This window comes from Misgurnus anguillicaudatus, chromosome 22 (genome assembly GCF_027580225.2).
Source record: "Misgurnus anguillicaudatus chromosome 22, ASM2758022v2, whole genome shotgun sequence".
In the NCBI taxonomy this organism is placed as follows: domain Eukaryota; kingdom Metazoa; phylum Chordata; class Actinopteri; order Cypriniformes; family Cobitidae; genus Misgurnus; species Misgurnus anguillicaudatus.
In genome coordinates, this window is record NC_073358.2 from 8,440,490 (window position 1) to 8,461,011 (window position 20,522).

The 20,522-nt window shown below is 35.5% G+C and overlaps 2 protein-coding genes across 3 annotated transcripts; both read right to left on the reverse strand.

The window, feature by feature from the left end:
• On the reverse strand, window positions 1–8,804 carry krt1-c5 (keratin, type 1, gene c5). 2 transcript variants are annotated; one of them, XM_055200683.2, is made up of 9 exons: window positions 8,596–8,804; window positions 7,678–8,093; window positions 7,519–7,601; window positions 5,018–5,174; window positions 4,757–4,921; window positions 4,512–4,637; window positions 1,596–1,813; window positions 1,480–1,502; window positions 1–1,188 (listed from the first exon to the last, which is right to left on the reverse strand). In XM_055200683.2, the coding sequence occupies exons 2-9, from the start codon at window positions 8,071–8,073 to the stop codon at window positions 1,082–1,084; spliced, it is 1,275 nt and encodes a 424-aa protein (XP_055056658.1). In that variant the 5' UTR covers window positions 8,074–8,093; window positions 8,596–8,804; the 3' UTR covers window positions 1–1,081. The 2 variants fall into 2 exon arrangements, with proteins under 2 accessions (XP_055056658.1, XP_073716805.1); XM_073860704.1 differs by lacking the exon at window positions 8,596–8,804 and having other exon boundaries at window positions 7,678–8,243.
• Window positions 8,805–15,043: 6,239 nt separating this feature from the next.
• Window positions 15,044–16,116, reverse strand: lhx6b (LIM homeobox 6b). The gene is made up of 4 exons (XM_055199894.2): window positions 15,953–16,116; window positions 15,609–15,703; window positions 15,320–15,415; window positions 15,044–15,202 (listed from the first exon to the last, which is right to left on the reverse strand). The coding sequence occupies exons 1-4, from the start codon at window positions 15,984–15,986 to the stop codon at window positions 15,044–15,046; spliced, it is 384 nt and encodes a 127-aa protein (XP_055055869.2). The 5' UTR covers window positions 15,987–16,116.
• Window positions 16,117–20,522: the final 4,406 nt, after the last annotated feature.

A 20,522-nucleotide genomic window follows, 5' to 3' on the forward strand; every position in this document is an offset into this window, starting at 1 on the left:
TATGACTAAAGCAGCTGATATCAATTAGTACTGATAGGGGGCAGGGTTCCTCTCTCAATACTGAAAAATTTCTGGTGATCTAGCTGTCTATGCCATTTTGCACCTTGTTCTCTTCATGTGTTCAATACTTTTTCCCTGTGTCATTTCACTTTATTTATTATGACTCAACTTGTATACTTAAATGTTCTGATTTCTTTGTATGAATTCAATATTTGGCTTGATGGCTACATCTGGTGGAAATTATGTGTCAATAGCCCACTTAGAAATTCCCATACTGATAAAAATGCTGATGTGTCAAATACTTATTTTCCCCGCTGTATTTAATGCACTTGTGTACTTGCATTATTCAAAAAGTTCCCAAGGATTTATAAATCCAGAGAAACTCCTGTTTTAAATAATGGCTTATCCATTGTCTCCTTAAATTGTTGCCTATCTAGACTTAATATCCTTGCTTTCCTTGGTTTCCGGTTGTAGAAACACGGTTGGACAAATGTTGAATTGGCGGCAAACACGCAGCTGTTTTGCCTGGCAACTAATTCATTACTATGTCATAAAATAATGTGATCAAACTTACAGGTAACAAAAGATTCATTCTTTACATCATCCATGAACATGATTAGCAAATTCCATACGTCTTTGGATGGGGAAAACAACATCTCCCATCGTTCCACTCTCCTTTATAACCTCGTTAAGCTTTGCCTTTGTAATTGTATTATTGTGTAATAGCGACCTCTATTGGTGAAAATCCTACATATTGTGGCTTTAAGTAAGCAAAATGCATATCTGACATCTTAGAACTTTATTCTTAGTTTAAAAGTTTTCTTAAATGTAAAACTACCACAAAATCAAAATTATAATTTTAGAGAAAATCTCTATTAGATATTTAAAGAATACATCAATGCTTTGTTCAACAACTGCCTTCAATATTCCCTTTCTAAGAAAAACCATGAAAAATTCAATAAAAAATGACACATTACTACTTTTAATAATTTGAATCAATGTTTATTCACTTCTTGGCAAAATGAACAGCTCACTGGTCTTGTGAAGAATATGGACGTTCAGTGTCACTTGTGAGCCAAACTCACTTTTTTCGTTCCTCTATCTGTTCCACTTCATCCACGACCTTTCCATTTACCATGGTCTGGGTGACCACCTTGACAATCTTCCTGGTTCTCACTTCAGGATCTTCTGTAGAATAGAAAATACATTTCCATTGTAATGTACAGTAAAATCGTCTAATCTTTTAAAGCTTGATTCATGCACAGTTATCATATAATTTTGTTAGAGAATATTGGGGTAAGTTGACACACATTTTAAAGTTTTAAAAGCAGGTGCTTCAACTAACATTCAATGTCACTGCTAAAAAAAACAACATGTAGACTTTGTTACAACTTTACAATGTGAACTATAGCGCCAGTCTCCCCTCTTGGCATTATTATTGATAGCATTAGTAGCCTACTGTCTATTCAACTGACTTACTTTTAGGAGGCCTCTCTTTCATTCTGAAAAACAAAAATGGAAAAAAAATGTGAAACATGATTTCATACAGACCTTCTTCCTGTATGCTCACAAGACAAAGTTAAAAGTCATCTTACACTTCCTCTCCGTCCAGCAGCCGTCTATAGGTGGCGATTTCCAGCTCCAGATTCTGTTTGATTCTGAGGAGTTGCTCATAATCGGTTTTGTTTCGTTGCATATCCAGACGCAGTTGCGAGAGTTCTTCCTCCAGCTGTGCGAGCGTTCCCTGGAGTCGCTCGATATCGGTGGCATACTTCTGATTTGTCTCTCCAAGGTTCCCCTCAAGAACACTGACCTGAGGTAAGGCAAAATTTTCAGTCAGTTTTGAGGTATAGTGAAATTTGATTGGTCGAGCGCATTAGATATGAGAACCTGCAGAAATAAACTTATATAAAAGTCATTTTAGATAATTGTTTCTAAACGCATTATAAACGTTAGAAATGTATTGCTGAAATATGTTACAAAGACTGTCTACCATTGCATATTTGCTGTGGGGTATTTTTTGTAATGCACTTTAAAATGGAGAGAAAAAAACATAAAATAAACAAAGACTGTGAACTATGTAGTACTTAATATTAGTGATGCAACGATGTATCGGCCGGCAATATTTATCGGCCGAGTTTTGATTAATTTGAAACCATCGGCATATCGGCAATAGCACGAGAAAGGCCGATACCGATTGTTTATTAATTAACTGCATAAAGAAATCCATTATATGTAAAAAAATTAGTTAATGTTGTTTATCAAATAAATGCTGAATAGCAAAAACCACCTTTAAGGTTGTCATGCATTTGTTTTAGCTTAATTTGTGCCTCTCTTATTATGTCAGTCAATTGAATGTTAATTAGATCCATTCCATGTTCAGTAAAAATAATTTGATGCAGAAATAAACTAGCTAATAGACCAACTGTATAGTATTGTATACAAGTGTTTAATATCACTTGTATCGGCATCGGTATCGGCCAGAAGTTGTCTGTTTAAATTGGCATCGGTATTGGCCCAAACAAATCCTATCGGTGCATCCCTACTTAATATTGAAGTTACACCATTAAACAGTTTTCTGTGTTCAGGATTATTTGGACAAGGCTAAAGCAGTGGCTCGATGATGCACTGGAGCCACCAAGGATGACCCCAAACATAATTGTGATTGTAGCGCAGAGGTTCTCAACTCTGGCCTTCGAGATCCACTTTTTACTGCAGAGTTTAGCTCGAGTCATGAGCAAGGTAATCAAGGTCTTCATAAATACCACCTAACTGTGGTCCTGACTCCTGTCCCAAATGGCACACTTCATGTGGACTTTTGGTCTTGTGGCCTATAATAGCGCGTTTTCGCTGAGCCTACGAGTCCGTAGGGCGCCCCATTTGTCATTTTTACGCTCCGAAGTGTTCTCATCAGCGCCCCCTTTGCACCCTAGATGCGGTATTCGGTGAAGCCCACACTGCTGCAGGCTCCACACACTTTACCAACCCAGAAGTCCTTGTGAAAGGGCAATCAGACAACGGATGTGAGGAGTTCACACCACTTCTTTTCTTATTTCCGGCATGACGCTCAAAATACGACTCCGGTGCGCCCTCGTGGACTCGCCAGTGTTGGGGGTAACGCGTTACAAGTAACGTGTATTAGGTAATAATATTACTTTTCTAAAGTAACGAGTAAAGTAACGCATTACTTTATAAATGTACACATTCATATTTGAGTTACTTTTTTTAAAAAGTAATGTGAGTTACTTTTCAGTTTAATTAATTTGATAAAAAATTTACTGAATTAAATTGAACGTAGTCATGTAGAATTACGCACTCTTATGGGTGCACACCTTAACAGAAACAGTTTGAATCAGAAACGGAGATGGCAGGCCAGAGCATAAAATTTTTGCAATGGAAATGTGCGATTTCTTAATGCACAACTTCTCAGTCTTAAAAAACACCTGCAAGGCCTGAAGAGCCTTTTCCTTCCAGTCTTTGTGCTAAGCTAGGCTAGCAGTGGGTGCATCAGACAGAGTTTTGGGACCCACGGAGATGAAAAGGGTATGCATGAACTTATCTAACCATGGGGGATATGGTGAACAAGCTAAAGTTCCAAAAATTTGGCGTGTTCCTTTAAAGTGAGAAAAATTAAGTTGAAAAATTAAAATATATATATATATATACAGTGTACAACTTTTTATTTAAAAAAATATTAGTAAATGCTGAAATTAACATAAATTAAAATGAATAAATTCTGTACACTATAAAAAATTAAGTGCAATTTTTTTTTTAAGTATAATCAACTTTATAATTTTTATTACAAGTCATAAGTGCCAAAAAATATTTTTACAATGTAAGTGACCCAAAAAGTTTGATCGCTGTGTGTCAACAACTATTTGACCAGCATCCGGAAAAGCCTTTATCACCTGTTCAGGTCATGTTTATTTTTTTCGATTGTCATCACTTGTGGTCTCACATGTGAATCTAGATAATTTTTTACATGTTGACATTTAGTGTCTGTTTGTCTGAGGAAGAGCAGCAGATGGTGGGAACTCTTGTTTCCTGATGTGATGGCCTTGACATCTTTGACCATTTGTTGTCACCCATCTGTCACTCATCTGCCATAATATTGTCTTTATATGTACATTTATCCACTTGGCAGATGACTTACAGTGCATTCAAGCTATATGTTATCAGTATATGAGTGTTCCCCGAGAATTGAACCCACAACATTTACATTTATATTTACGCATTTGGCAGACTCTTACTGTGCATTACTAGGTTTACATTTTATCAGTACGTATGATCCTTGTATTGAGCCCACAATGCAATGCCCTACCATTGAGCTACAGTAACACGTTCCTGTTGTTCAAAATACCCATTTTGGGATTTGTTCACGTCATGCATTTAATCTACATTTTACATTGATTGACAGCTGCAACAAAAGCCTAAAGGTTTATAAAAATCATTAAAAGTGAAAGCATTGACTTAAAAATGTTTAAGATTTTGCAGGATTTTCTTTTAGTCACCTGTTTTCTCAGGCTGTCCATCTCCACCTCCAGTGCCTGCATGAAGCGTCGTCTTTCATTGAGTTCACTCTGAGCGGAGCGCAGGGCTTCATTGCTCTCCTTCACCTCCGTCTGCACGCTCTCCAGCTGTCACATGTACACACAGTCGTGTTTATTCAAACACACCTGTGTTTGCTGTAAAAACATCTCAAAATAGACCAGTCTGGTGTGTTGGCTGAGGACTGGATGTTGGATTGTATACCGACCTTCTTTAGGTACCACATCTCCGCATCCTCTTTGTTCTTCCGTGCGATGCCCTCGTACTGTGCCCTCAGCTCTGCCATGATGACTCCCAGGTCCGGGCCCTGGGCCGCGTCCACCTCCACGCTCACGTGCTCGTTGGCTAAACGGGTCTTCAGGGTGCTCATCTCCTGCATGAAGAGGGGATGGAATCAGTGACCACGAAATACATTTGGACACTTATGTAATGTATTATGTTAATATAAACTAAAAAAACCTCTTATTACCTCATCATGGTTTTTCTTCAGGAAATAGAGCTCCTCTTTCAGACTGTCAAGGTCTCCTCTGAGGGTTGCGATGATCTGATCATGATCAGATTTAGCTCGTCTGAGAGCGTGGCAGTCTCTCTCAACCGACTGACAAAGAGTTGCCTCAGCCTCCCATCTGTTCATAAACACAATATTATATCTGAAATATGTACAAAAATGTTGGTTCAACTTAAAAAAGTAAGTTACCTGATTGCCTTAAAATTTGTCAATTAGAGTCAATTAAACTTAAAAATAGGGCTGTCAAAAGATGAAACGCGATTAATCGCATACAAAATACAAGTTTGTGTTTGCATTATATATTTGCATATGTATTGTGTGTAATTATTATGTATATATAAAAACACACATACATTTAAGAAATTTAAAAAAACATGTTATTTGTGTATATATTTTTTTATTAATATATATTTGTTTGTTTATTTATTGCTTTAAGTGTAAATGTTTCTTAGATACATACATGCATGTGTGTATATTTATATATACAAAATAATTACACACAGTGCACACACGTATATTATGCAAAAAAACTTTTTTGTATGCGATTAATCTTTAACTTAAAATAGGGCTGTCAAAAGATTAATCGCACACAAAATAAAAGTTTGTGTTTGCATAATATATTTGCATATGCATTGTGTGTAATAATTATGTAAACACACACATACATTTAAGAAATGTAAAAAAACATGTTATTTATGTATATATTTTTTAATTAATTAATTTATTTATTTATTTATTTATATTATTTATTTATTTATTTATTTTTATGTATTTATTTGTTTATTTATTTATTTAAGTGTAAATGTTTCTTAAATACATACATGCATGTGTGTGTATTTATATATATAAAATAGTTGCACACAGTGCACACACACATATATTATGCAAAGACTACTTTTTTGTATGCGATTAATCTTTAACTTAAAAATAGGGCTGTCAGAGGATTAATCGCACACAAAATAAAAGTTTGTGTTTTGCATAATATATTTGCATATGCATTGTGTGTAATGATTATGTAAACACACACATACATTTAAGAAATGTAAAAAAAACATGTTATTTATGTATATATTTTTAAATTAATTAATTAATGTATTTATTTATATTATTTATTTATTTATTTATTTATTTTTATGTATTTATTTATTTATTTAAGTGTAAATGTTTCTTAAATACATACATGCATGTGTGTGTATATATGAAGAGTTTGGTTCCAAAACGCAATAAATCCATTTTGACAAATTTTGGTAAAAACGTGTTTTCTATACCAAGAAAGTGACAAGATGAAAACAACTATTTTCTGTTACAAACTTTCACACAGCATCTTTAGGTTATAAAAACATAAAAAATTCAAATCCATAAGTTGATTTTCAAAGATTTATTATAAAAACGGATTATTTTTTCCACAAAATGCAATAAATCCATGACAAGTTTTTATTCAAAATGCTATAAATCTATTGAATCAATAGCCTATATAAATGTGCATTCATCTTTGCCATGTTATATTCATTTAGTTGACTAGTTGTACACACTAATTAAAAATATAAACATTAATGTTATTAATCAAAACACTTACTTTGTCATATTAAGATCACTGTCATTGCGGATACTTGACGTCCTCGCTTAACGTCTTTCACAGAGATCAGCTGTAAAATGTTTTTGGTCCTGCTCGATTTTCGTTGACTTTGATTAAAATAATGTAAAGTTTTTCATAAGATCATCTGGGGTCAATGTGTTAGCATGAGAAGCTTGATGCTGTCGGGAGAACAAGCACCCGTCTCCCGAGTGCCTCTCAGGGAAATTGTTAGATGCTGATGGCTTACGTTTCTTTCCCATCACAGAAAACCATCACAGGTTTAGCGATGCAATTAAAGTATTATTTTGTTTTGTTTGTTGATCACGTAGTGCAAAGTAGATGAGGAAAACCAGGACTCCGTGGACTACGCGCGTCCGCCATTGTTTGTTTACATTGCGTGAACGGTGGGCTGTAATATCAGAAATGGAGTTATTGCGTTCTGTAAAAAAGTGGGAGTGGCGTTTGTCGCATTTTGGGAAAAAAGGGAGAAAAGATGACAGAATAACACGGCGGATATTGGATTTTGCGTAAAATTAAGAATTTACTTTTAACTACTGACCTGATATAATACTGATTTTGGCAGTAACTCATTTTTTTCAAAAATGGCGTTTATTGCGTTTTGGAACCAAACTCTTCATATATACAAAATAATTACACACAGTACACACACATATATTATGCAAAAACAAACTTTTTTGTATGCAATTAATCTTTTAACAGCCCTACTTAAAAATATTAGTTGACACAAACATTTTTGACACAAACACCTTCAAAAGTAGGTTAACTGGTTGCCTTAACATTTTAAGTTGAACCAACAAATCTTTTTACAGTGAACAAATTATCCTAACTTGCATCATGAATGAGAGACGAACACAGCAAAACTCACTTGACCCTGAAGTCATCTGCCGCAAGCTTGGCGTTATCTATCTCCAGCATTATACGAGCATTCTCCAAGGTCTTCTTCCTCACCTATAACCAAGTTGTGATGTCAATGGTGTGTCTAGTTTAACATTACTTATACCACAAACATGAAACAACCACACACCTCTTGTCCAATAGCATGAGCTTGGGCCATCATTCCATCAATGTCGTGACCTTTGGGTGACCGATCCGTCATCATCTGTTTAATCTTCTGCTCCAGGTCGGCGTTGGACTTCTCAAGCGTCCGCACCTTTTCCAGGTAGCTGGCCAGTCGATCGTTTAGACCTTGCATGGTCTCTTTCTCACTGGCACCGATTCCCAAACCATTCAGCGAGAGGTTGCTTAGGAGGTTTAGGCCGTTTCCAAGAGAGGTGGATCGGGACAGGGACAGAGTGTTGGCTGAGGAGAGCGACCCTGGGACTTTAGAGCGTCCCCGCATCCCAACGTCACGCATGGACATGCTGGAGAAAGACGTCTGCCGTCCTCGAGAGTAACTGTTTGTGGAGAAGCTAGAAGTCATGGTGCCACCAAAGGAGCTTTCTTCGTGTGTGCCGATGGGGAAGAAATATTAACAGTTTGTTAGTTAAACTGACATGAGCTCAGAATGACTATTTCTTTAGTTTTGGACAGTTGGTTTACAACCTTTTGTTTAACACTTCACAATGAGGTGGTACCCGTAAACATTAGTCAATGCATAAGCTAACGTGAACAATTTCAGCATTTACTAATACATTTTTTAAATTTAAAGTTGGGTTAACGTAAGTTAAGGTACAATGAATAATTTATGAACTAAGATTAACAAAGATTAATAAATGCTGAAAAACTATATTGTTCATTGTTAGCTAATGCATTTACTACTGTTAACAAATACAACCATATTGGAAAGTGTTAACGCCTTTTGTGATATTCTGCTATATATTTGCATATTTGGTTGTTGCGGTTAGTTGATAAAAAATAGCATTTTCATTTCAAAGTCAAATATATAACTTGTTTGCACATCAAGAAGAACAGAAATATCATAGAATTTAAAATGAGTACTTACAAATATCTCAGATTTATCGCAAAGCCTGTGTATTGTTTTGTCCTGGGAGGAGCTGGTAGCTTTTATATGTAGTCGTTCGGATAAGATTCACCTGACAAGCTGTTGGCTATGGAAATCTGTGACTAGCCAATCAGATCGCTTCACAGGTGAAAAGATATTACTTTGACTGAAACCAATAAAACACAATGCACTTGTCCCAAGGCGCTATATCCACAGGCTTAGCTGTTTTTTCTCTGACAAGAATAAACTCTGAAATGAAGTCGAAAATGTAGAAAAGTGATACTTTAAATAGGATATACTTTTGCTTCTTGAAATGCTGACCAGAGGAATTTAAGCCAGTAAGACATACAGGGACAGGGTTTAAATTAATCCATAGGTCTTAGTCATATTAGGACATTTATAGGTTTTAAAAACCATACCTTACAAAAACAGTACTGCATGAGACAAAACAATGTTTTTAAATGAAGGCAGCTCAAACATGCATTTTAGTCTGGGACTAGGATAAACCCTGTCCGGGAAACCGCCCCGTAGTTAACAAAATTGATAATTACAGTTTACAATTGAAGTGACTTCATAGCCACCATGGGACAGGACATAGTGTTATGATCATTGCCCCATTTTTTCTCTGAATCTTGTGTTACCTGATTTCCTCTAGAGAAGGTAAAAGTCCTTTCTGTACACTGACACCATTCAGCGAGGGTACAATGAGATGTAATGTGAGAGCTGGGCTTCACATGGAGACGGTCCTCTGCTTTACCAGCCAGAGAGAACCTCGAACAATGAGGATAGACAGTGAGACCAGAAAGGGAAAACTCCTGAGAAATTGTTTAGAGATGAATTTGAGCAAAACAACTGGTTAAATTCACACTATTATTATTATTATTATTGTTGTTGTACAATTATTATAATATTACTTTGTAAAAGGTGAAAAGTTGGGTCAACTTTAAAAATTACTTAAACATATGAAACCAATTTAAGTGAAAAATTTAAGGTGAAAGCATGTAATTTTTATCAGTTAAAGTAAAACACCACCGTTTTTCAATATTTTAATACATTCTTCACTCTAAAAACAAACGGTGCTATATAGCACCAAAAGTGGTTCTTTGCTCGTAATCATAGAAGAACCGTTTTAAGTGCCATATAACACCGGTGAAGCACCTGTATAGCACCTGTGTAGAACCATATAGGGGCCATATAGCACCACATATGGTTCTACATAGCACTATATGGTTCTACACAGGTGCTTCACTCGTGCTTCACCAGTGCTATATGGCACTAAAAACGGTTCTTCTTTGATTACGAGCAAAGAACCACTTTTGGTGCTATATGGGTGATTCTCACGAAAACTTGGTTTTAAAAATGTCAAGCATGAAAATGTAAAAATTGCTTAAATTTACTTTTTTTCCCACCAGACATTGAAAAACAAAGTCTGGAGTAAATGGGAACATTAATTTAAAAACTTTTACTTATCATTTAACACATTTTGTAACATAATTAAAAAAATTAGTCCTAAAAAATCTCATTAACGCAACAGTCAGAAAACATCAACACTGACATATTAATTAAATTAACATTTAATAAGCATCTGTTGCAGTAATGATAATCAAAGTGTCGTGTAAGCATTCTGACAAGACAATTAACTGTAAAAAAATGATCTTACCTGGTAGCCATCTTGAAGTAACTGGTCCATGTTCTTGGTCACTCAAAATCAAACTTTATTAAAATTCTGTATGTGTGCTTAAACTGTTCTCAAAAAGTGTTGCGGAGGATGAGAACATCAGGCATGGACACATCATTTTCCTAATTTTTCTTCATTATTATTATACATGAATATTCAGTAAATATTTTTTCTGTCATCTAAAGTAGTCTAGCAAAACATCCATTTATTTTTTTTCTTAATATTTTTGTGTTAATTTGATTAAATTACAACATAACACATTTTCAAACACAGCCGGACACATTGCGGTAATGAGAATTTCAGCAGAAAATGAGATAAAATTTCCAATTATAAATTCTTATGTTGAAATCACACATTGTGCAAGGTAGAACACAATATTGTGTTAATTCTGATGCTTTTTAATGTTACAATATTAAACATTTTAAAGCTAAAATCATTAGTGCCGTGGTGTTTCAATGGTTTCGTGAGAATCACCCATATAGCACCGTTTGTTTTTAGAGTATACCTCAACTTTACGAATTAATACATATCTATCTTTTTTCAATGGGTGCACTTTTAATCTACAGCGCCTCGTAAATGTGTTAGCATTTAGCCTAGCCCCATTCATTCCTATGGCTCCAAACAGGGATGAATTTAGAAGCCACCAAACACTTCCATGTTTTTTCTATTGAAAGACTGTTACACGAGTAGTTACATGAGTAAGTATGGTGGCACAAAATAAAACTTTTGTTTGGAGCCATAGGAATGAATGGGGCTAGGCTAAATGCTAACACATTCACAAAGTGCTTTACAAAGATAAAAAGTGTACGTATTGAAAAAAGATGGGTATGTATTAATTCATAAGTTGAGGTAAGAACATAGTAAAATATTTAAAAAATAGAGGTGTTTTCCTTTAAAGTAATTTTTAAAGTTGATCCAACTTTTCACTTTTTACAGTATAGTGTACAATTATTGTCGATCGGATTATACAATTGTCAGATAGGATTCATTTTTTATGGTGCATGTCCAAAAAGTGCCATGGTAAATCCATTGCTTTTGGACATCATGATAATACTGCGTTCCTCATGGAAATAGTAAATTTTTTGTACCATGTTATTATGTAAATACAGTGATTATGGTAATCATTTGTAAGTCAAATGCATAAATGTTATAAAATGTAATTTAGTAATTATAGGAAGACTTTAAAAGAGTTTTTTTATACTCTGCTTTATGCATGTGAAAAGTAAATACCCCCAACAGTAATAATACACGCCCCAACAGCACATACTTACTACAAACAAGCTCCATCATGTGGACTTAAATTAAATTGCACACCTTCCTGCGTGCTAGCTGTCACTGGGGCAGTACCCTTTAAAAAGTTCCTAATATGTAACATTTAGGAACAGATTTGTGTACATTTGGTACCAATATTATTCCTTTTAAAGTACTAATATAAACTTTTTACATGCAAAAAGTGCATATTAAAATATAAATACAAAAAAATCATATTTATATTGATCTAATAGTCTGTTTAATTTAGGAACTTTTTAAAGCTTTTTTTTAAACTTTTTGTTTCATAAGTCTTAGTTGAAAAAAAAATCAGTTTATAAATAAATGTAAATATAAATGTGTTGTCTTTTATATATATATATATATATATATATATATATATATATATATATATATATATATATACATATAAATAATTAGTGTTATGTAAAAAAGTGTCAAAATGTGTACCGCAGCTGTCACTGGGGCTGCCCCCTTTCAAAACTTTTTGCTTTGCACCTAAAAGTTATTAATATCTGAAAGGTACACTTTATAACAATACCAAATATATACATATCTGTACCTAATGGTACAAATTACAATCTATTAGAACTGGTATTGCCGCAGTCACAGCTGGGGTACATATTTTGATAATTTTTACTAACAGTATACGTGAGAATTACACTTTGGTCTCAGACACTGTGGGGTGTGCAAGGATATTTGCTTTTGTGACAGTGAGGTCAATAGAAATATGACGCTATTGTGACAGCTTTTCTTTGACTGAACAACAGTGACCTATACCGGCGGAAAGCTTTCATTTTAAAAGATGAAAGTTTGTGCGGCCAGAAGTGATGATTGTGAAAGGGAAAATTGAAAGAACCCAAGGGGATATACAGTAAACTCATGAAATGCAACTCGGGCCAGAACAAAGAGAAAAGCTATTGATGAGAGTCACAACGCAATTTTCCCAAAGCACCATCCGCAGACTACGCCAACCTATTTTTAAGTCAAAATGAAAGCAGAAAATGTAGAAAAAAGTTCATTATGCACTATTTTTTTATTTCCAGATAACTTAAATACAGTTTAAGCTAAAATAAATCGTTTGGACTATACAGATAAAAAACTTACTTAAATGAAACAAGCCATTTAAGTTTCAATTTTTGCCATTGTAATTTCTTGTAAAGCTGCATTGTTGTAGTAAAACATAATGCTGTTCAAGTCAATAGAGCACTTTAATATATGTCAGTATTTAAAGAAAAATAGTGATGTGAATGCTGGGCAGAACAGTGGATCAATACATCATGCAGTATTCAATGGTCACCATTAAATTGCTCACTGGATGGTCATTATTTGATTTTACGTTTGATAAACTGGGGTTGCCATTAAACACAATGTTAAAATTGGAGACCTTCAACCTCTGCTGCAATCACTACATACCAATGAATGTACATGAATAGAGAACAGTAATGGCGGGATTATATTGAGTCAGTATGAACTGTGAGAATTGATATTTATTGACTGCAACAGAAAACAAGAATGTTTTTGGAGAGAAAGAAGATATATGTTACATAAGCATAAGAACTAAAAAGGTTTTTTACCTTTATCATTTGTTTTACCTGCTTAAAAGAGACAAACAAGACGTTTTAAGATAAAGGGTTTACTAACAATTGTTTAAAATGTTATTACTGTACATCTTATGTTATCTTTATTTACAATGTCTGTTGTGAAGTCATGTTGTTAAGTCATTCCAATGATTCCAATGATCCTTTTTGCCTTATGTTAACACATTGTCTAATGTCTACACACTTGTTAATACACTTTAATTACCACAAACTACTGCCAAAACAATTTTACTGTGGTTCAGTTGTGCTATGGGAACTATGTACATTGCAAACAAACAAATAATAAAACGCGTATCCCTTTATACTTCAAAATTTAAAGATGCACTGTGAAACTTTTTTGTTAAAGGAAAACAACACCTTTTTTTATATTTTACTCTGTTCTTACCTCAACTTAGACAAATTAATACAACCCTATCTTTATTCAATGCATGCACTTAATCTTTGTACAGCGCCTCGTGAATGTGTTAGCATTTAGCCTAGCCCCATTCATTCCTTAGGATCCAAACAGGGATGAATTTAGAAGCCACCAAACACTTCCACGTTTTCCTATTATAAGACTCTTACATGAGTAGTTACACAAGTGGTTTTATGATTTTTTTCTATAGAGGGCGTTTCCCTGCATTGTCTCAGATGACAACATATTTGTAGTGTTGCGGCTGAGCTGTAAGTTGCAATTTACAATCTCACCACTAGATGCCGCTTAAATTTACACAGTGGACCTTTAACACAAAAACACAGATCTCAGTGGAAGGGAACATAGTAAAGATGCTGAAATAAGAGGACACTGTTGAGACGTTTGTGTCAGTACGTCTCACAGTGGCGGTTCTACACGGAGGCCAAGGGTGGCCCGTGCCTCTGTAGACAAGTCCCTGGCCACCCCTGTGGCCACCCCGTGCTGACCAAATAAAAAAGTATACATTTATTTTGATTTTACACGCGAGCGCCAAAAGCGGAACTAATCCGGCGCATAACGTTCTAAACGGGCAAATTAGAGCGGCGCACCCAACCACTGTAGCTGGCTGCGGGTGCTGGGTGCTCCTCAGCGAGTGTCTCAATTTGTTCCCAATTTCCCGATGTTGAGAATGTGTATGGAGGTTTGGGCACTGGTAAGGACTCTGGCTCACTTGACATTGGGACACTGTTCACTTGTTCTCCTGTGACGTGGCTGCTTAATATCGTTGTGATCATTCACAGCTGTTACTCATCAACAACCGGCAAAACCAACATATCTCTAAATTTTTAAAGTTTACACATTGTAAAAAGCGCTGTAATTATGCTCTTACATATGCATGCATAAAATTGGAGGAATATAATTAAATGTGTCATGTAAAAATGTTTACAATTTAAAATAAATATTATTTTAAATATTGATTAGATTGTGGTCCCTAACTGTCTAGCAATGTGTATTTATATGTAAACTAAAACAAACGTTTGTCTTTATAAAAGTTTGCATTTCATAAAGTTTATTGAGTAGGCTCGCATGATTTTCGGTTGGGGGGCTTTAGAAAAGAGCCCAGCTCCCCTTTTGCACCTGCACTCACTCTTGTATAAAATAAAGATTTATATGATTGTAAAGTAAGATAAAGTTTATGGGGCAGTTTCCCGGAAAGGGATTAGACTAGTCCTAGTCTAAAATAAATGTAAGAGCTGTCCAAACTGAAAACAACTTGCAATGCCATATTTTAAAATACACCAGTGCCCTTTGTTTTGCTTCAAAATGCACACAAGTAATGTATTTAGTAAGGCATGTTTGTTAAACCTAGTTATATTTCCTAATTAAACTAAGGCCTAGTCCTGTCTTAAAATAATTCCTGTAACCGCCCCTATAAACTTTAAATATAATTTCTTGCCGTTTTTTTATGTGCCCCTCTGGTAAAACACTGGCCCCTACTTGGCCCCCCTAGTGAAATTTGTCTAGAACCGCCACTGACGTCTCAGGTCGATGTGAGGGTAAGAAGAAAAGGTTTTCTGACATCAGGGTCATTTCAGATGTCTGTTGAGGAATTCTGTCATGAACTGGGTTCCTCTTCTGTCTGGCTCTACAGTTTTGAAACCAAACCTGTAACAGTTCAATATTAGTCATTAAAATTGACTTGAGTAACAAGTAGCAAGCCATTGACCGTAAAGCATTTGTAGAAGCCCGAGTATAACACATCCTAAGCATATTGTTTTGTACCTGTATAACTCTTCTGCTTAGTCCAGTCATATCTGCCAGCCTCTGTAGGGTCTGTGCATCAGGATTTTTATCTCGGATAAACTGATTCTGCATAACCTGCATATATAAAACACATGTACCAAACTTTTCAGATGCATGTATACTGTAAAGATATCTATGGCCTGTTGCATGATGAAGCTTTATTATTATTACTGGTAATGTTTGAACTTATCTACGTAAGACTAAAGACATGAATGGCTCTAGTACTATTTCAAGACAAGTGAGCATGGAGTTTAAAATCATTTTGTACCTGAAGCTGCTCTGAAGTGAATGAGGTACGAGGTCTTTTTGAAGTTTTGGGGATGCAGTCCATCGATAGGTCTCCATCTGAATGTATTCCATCCCCTGTTATGAAGTCAATAGTTTTTCACTTCAGATGTCTTATGTAAAACATAGTTTTCTGTTTGTTTTATTACAAGAAGAATTAGCTAGTAGTGTAGATGTTAGTATTTATAATAAATATAATAAAGAAAAGCTGATTGTAACTTTTATCTATGTAATCATCAAACTCTTTTATTACAAAGGTGTATAATAAAACTAGATTTATACTTCTAAGAATAATTGCAGTCATTATGAAAAAAAAAACAATATTACCATGGTCTGACATACGCTGTAAATTCACCACCATTACTTCGTAGTGAAGGCGACAGAGAACTTGGTTCTCCACCAAGCCAAACTCTTCCCCTGTAGACAGCTGCCTTTTACAAGACACGCACGCAAAACAGGCAAGATGATAGATGTCGCTTCTCGCCCGCCGAATCCAGTCATTCGCACTGACTGGATGTTGACATCGAGCACATTTAATGCCAAAAGCACTGAAAAGGAATATATGGCTTGAAAAGTTTCTACTTTGTTTAAAGAATAAATCTTTCAAATAACAAAGATTTACACTTAATCCTGTTTAATATGGCTCCTAATGTTTCATTTTATCTTTTAGGCATCAGGGATTGTTTGCACCTTTTGTAATAGTTATGCATGAGCCTCCCAATTGTTTTTAATGTGAAAAGATGAATCTCAGCAGTCACTGTTTAAAAGGGGTCAAAAATGCAGAGGATGCTGGAAAAGCAAAGATTGTTTAAACCTATGAAGACTCAAATTACACCAGATATGTTCCTATCACAAAATATATAAAACAGCACAATATTAAGAATCAATATGTAAGCTTATACTGTAGGACCTGTATGAAGTAAAAACCATTGGCTTCAAGAAATCACGAGCTAATGTACAAATAACTTCATGATTTTACCTTATATAATCCGTTTTACAGAAAATATCCATATTTTTGATGAAGCAGCTGTCATGCTGACCCAAAGAAACCTCACACACTGAGCACTGCAAACATTTTAAATGCCAGGTTAAACCATTCACCTGCAAAAAAAAATGTAAAAAATTAAATATTATACATTCTTCGGCATTAATACATATTTAAATTTAAACGTATCTATATCAGGTAACATACAATGAAACATGAAGAAACAATGAGCAACTGGTTTATCATATTATTGGTAATGGCTGAGATGTTTACCTGGTGAGTGAAACTTTATTGTAAAGTGTTAACATTCTGTTCAATAAATGTACAGGTGAAGTGTCATTCGCACCTTCAGCAGGTGGCGATCCACAATTCGGCGCGCGCAACGCGCGCAGGTGAATAACGGGAAGGACAGCAATGATCTCCTTGATGGCACGTGTTCCCTCACACCTCGACAATGCCCGTTTAAAGCTGACTTTAGAGATATAATATTTAAAATATACATACTATTTTGCGTGGTTAGTAAAAATCTTTTAGATGTTTTGATTCAGGCAAGATTATCATCATTCTATGTATGAATTACCCCCCCCCCCCAAAAAAAAAAAAAACTACAAGTACAACATAGGACGACTAATTATATTAGTTATAGACTTGTTAGTAATTATAATAGTGGATCAACTTACCATTTCTGTGCGTAACAGTGCGCGTTGTTCTCAAGATATTTGCAGCAAATAGGCAAGATGTTACAATTTACAACCTGTGTCACCAAACGCTTTAAGCTTCTGAGTAAGACGAAATGCCACACTTATATCAAAACAGATCCAATTACTGAATGATCGATTAGCTCGTGATCTTAACCTCTGGGACCTTCAGGATGATTATCATGTGTGTCATATAATAAGAGTTACGTCCATGTAATTGGGATGAGTTGAAAGGCTCATGATTGGAGACAGCCACGGTGTAAATTTAAACTGTCAGTCAAAGCTGTAAGGCCACTATTTAAGCACATATACAGCAAATTCAATAAAGGTAGATTTTTAAAGGAGTCATGCAGCATTTTGGCTTATTTGTGCTTAACAAATTCACAGCAAATAATTTACAAGCAGGTGGATAAAATTTGTTATGATTCTTCTTTAATGCAAGCAAATTATTTAACTTTGTTTTAACATTAGCAATAGCCTATATGGGTTTACAAATTTTATCAAAGATAAAAAACAAGTCCCCATAAAGATAATGCCTGTATTTTTTTCTTGTAGTGACATTTTTTGTGCCCAAGAGGAAGCAAGCTTATAAATCAAATCAAAGATGTTTATTTAAAAATCTTAAATTGTAGAATTTATTTTTGTGCGATTCTTTTCTGGTTTTTGGGCCATGCAACCAAGCAGGCTTGGAATAGCAGCAATCCCTCTGATGTGTTGCACTGAACTGTGAAGGGTCATAGTAATGTTGCTACATCACAGAAAATAGGACATGCATGGTTAGTTAAGGGGCGCGCGCGCGCGTGTGTGTGTGTGTGTGCGCGCGTGTGTGTGTGTGCAGGGGTGATGTAAAGGGGGGGTAAACAACGATGATTCTCGGGGCCCACGAGTAAGAGGGGGCCCAGAGAAGCCCCCAAAATCGTGGTGCTAAAAAAATATTTAATAGTAAAAATTACTAAATTTAAATTATTCTATTTGCTGTTTCCTGGTATCAAAAATTTTTTTTGTTTAGGAAACACAAACGTCTGTGGGCCCCTTTCCCCCCTCTCAATTGTCATAAAATGGTTCAGTCCGCCCAAATTGTATAATCCAGGCAACACAGCTTGACTTGCAGAATATCAACTTGACTGACAAGGAAGTGAAAATGCCGCAAAAATCTGGAAGTCAAAAACGTAAAGAGAAAAAAATAAAAAGTGAAAGAGGCAAAGGGTCGACATTATGTTACCCAATTTTTCACAAGAAAAGGTGGGTTTGTAAGTAGGCCTAAATTGTTAGTGGACCTCCCGTCCGTGACAATGATCGTAGCCTACGGCACTTTTCTGTGCTAACGCGCACGCTTTGTCCACGAGGGCCCAGGTCTCTACGGTAGCATTTTTCGAGTAAGCACGTTTGTTTATGCACGTGATTTATTTAGACAAAGTTATTGACTATGCAAATTTCAAACGGTCAAAATGACGCCTTGTTCGTTCTAGTGTTAAAGATATTACCACACTGCAAAAAATGATTTTCAAGAAAAAATTCTTAGTATTTTTGTCTTGTTTTCAGTAAAAATATCTCAAATTTCTTAAATAAAGATGCTTTTTCATGAAAAGCAAAACGACCCAGAAAATAAGTCTAGTTTTTAGACCAAAAATATTACATTTAAGGGATTTTGTGTAGCCTGACGTTGCCATACTCAATTCTAGTCAGAATTTGAGTCTGATACCGCTCCATTGAGCTATAATTATGAGGCGTGTCTCAACTGAAAAATGCCTCTGCACTCAATTGGATAGACCTACGACCAATCAGAGCAACCGAGTGTGTAACGTATGTTGAAATTACGTCTTTGCAGCCTGACCGAACTGGTAGTTATTCGCTACAATGACACTAACACTGTGATTATACCGAGTTAGCGAATGTACATCAACACCTATTATGTTTACAACATTTCGTTTATATCACAACATGAAGTATTTACTAAGTCATAGAGTAAGACTATCTCTTACCATTTGTACGTTAGGTGAACTTCATCCACGGCGATAGCCATTACGTTTGCTTGAAAATATTGGAGCCTAGCATGTCCCTCCACTCAACCACGATTCCGGGCTTCCGAAAAGAAGCTGGCAACGACCGCTAATTATATCCATCTCGTGCACGCTGAGTTGCATCGCCGTGATAACGTTAGCCATTTCAGTTGCGACCAACTTTTGCCAATTAGGACATCAACAAATGCCCTGCTCGCGTTTCTCTGTTCCTCTTTTAAAATCAATGCTCTGTCGATATCTTTTAGTACAGACACAATGTCAGAATCCACACATCTGAACTCTACAGCGGCAGCCATTCAACACACGCGCTCTTTGGTGACGTGGTTCATTACGTTACTGTTGATTATCTGTCCATCATCGTATAAAGCCCGCCCTGACAATTTGATTGGTTCGCCCAGCTCTAGTCCTAGCATAGCAGCTCCTCAACGGAGAAACCCCAGACCCATCTTCCCGTTTACAAAATCTTGTGGGCGGGGCTAAGATGGGCTGGCACCCAGGCTAGATTTTGTGCATAAAACAAGCAAAAAAACTGCCAATGGAATAAGCTAAAAAATCTTGATCATTTTTCTTAAACACTAAATTCAAGAAAAATTTGCTCACCCCATTGGTAGTCAAAATACCATAAAAGCGCAGGATTTTATGTAAATTAATATGAAAAAAGTCTCAGCTGTGTTGGGGGCCCTGTCAAGATTCTTTTCATGGGGCCCAAAATCCTTAGCAGCCCCCCTGTGTGTGTGTGTGCGTGTGTGTGCGTAAGAGAGAGAGGGAGAGCGACAGTGGCGTAATTTATCCACTAGATGGGGCCCTGACAAACAGGAATTCAGTCAGTAAAATTAAAAAAAATTAAATAATGCACTCTATCCTGTTAACTCATGCATTACAAATAATATTTTTAATGAAATGTTATTCATATATTCAGAATTTGCTTTTAAGGCTTATATCATAAGGTAAATTGAAGTCTAACTTTTGACTGGCAGTCAGTGTAGTTTATCAGTAGACTTATATAAATCATATGTATTAGCAAGACTTATGTTTCTAGCAAATATAATGCTTGCTTTTCTCAAAACATGGGCATTTGCACATTAGTATTTAAATAATCTAAAACATTTTGGAAAACCAAAATTCTTTTATTACACTTTAGTGTTTCTCCAACATACATATGACGCTGTTTAAGTTTGCAAGAGTCTTTTTGT

What these genes read in the sequence shown, in the direction of transcription:
- krt1-c5 (XM_055200683.2), bottom strand. Translation starts at nt 8,073, where the DNA reads ATGACTTCTAGCTTCTCCACAAACAGTTACTCTCGAGGACGGCAGACG. An exon ending in TGGACAGCCTGAGAAAACAG is followed by an intron (nt 1,814 to 4,511) that starts GTGACTAAAAGA and finishes GCCTTACCTCAG; the next exon opens with GTCAGTGTTCTTGAGGGGAA. An exon ending in CTGCTGGACGGAGAGGAAGT is followed by an intron (nt 1,503 to 1,595) that starts GTAAGATGACTT and finishes TTTGTTTTTCAG; the next exon opens with AATGAAAGAGAGGCCTCCTA.
- lhx6b (XM_055199894.2), bottom strand. Translation starts at nt 15,986, where the DNA reads ATGGTGGTGAATTTACAGCGTATGTCAGACCATG. An exon ending in ACAGCGTATGTCAGACCATG is followed by an intron (nt 15,704 to 15,952) that starts GTAATATTGTTT and finishes ACTTCATAACAG; the next exon opens with GGGATGGAATACATTCAGAT. An exon ending in TCACTTCAGAGCAGCTTCAG is followed by an intron (nt 15,416 to 15,608) that starts GTACAAAATGAT and finishes TTATATATGCAG; the next exon opens with GTTATGCAGAATCAGTTTAT.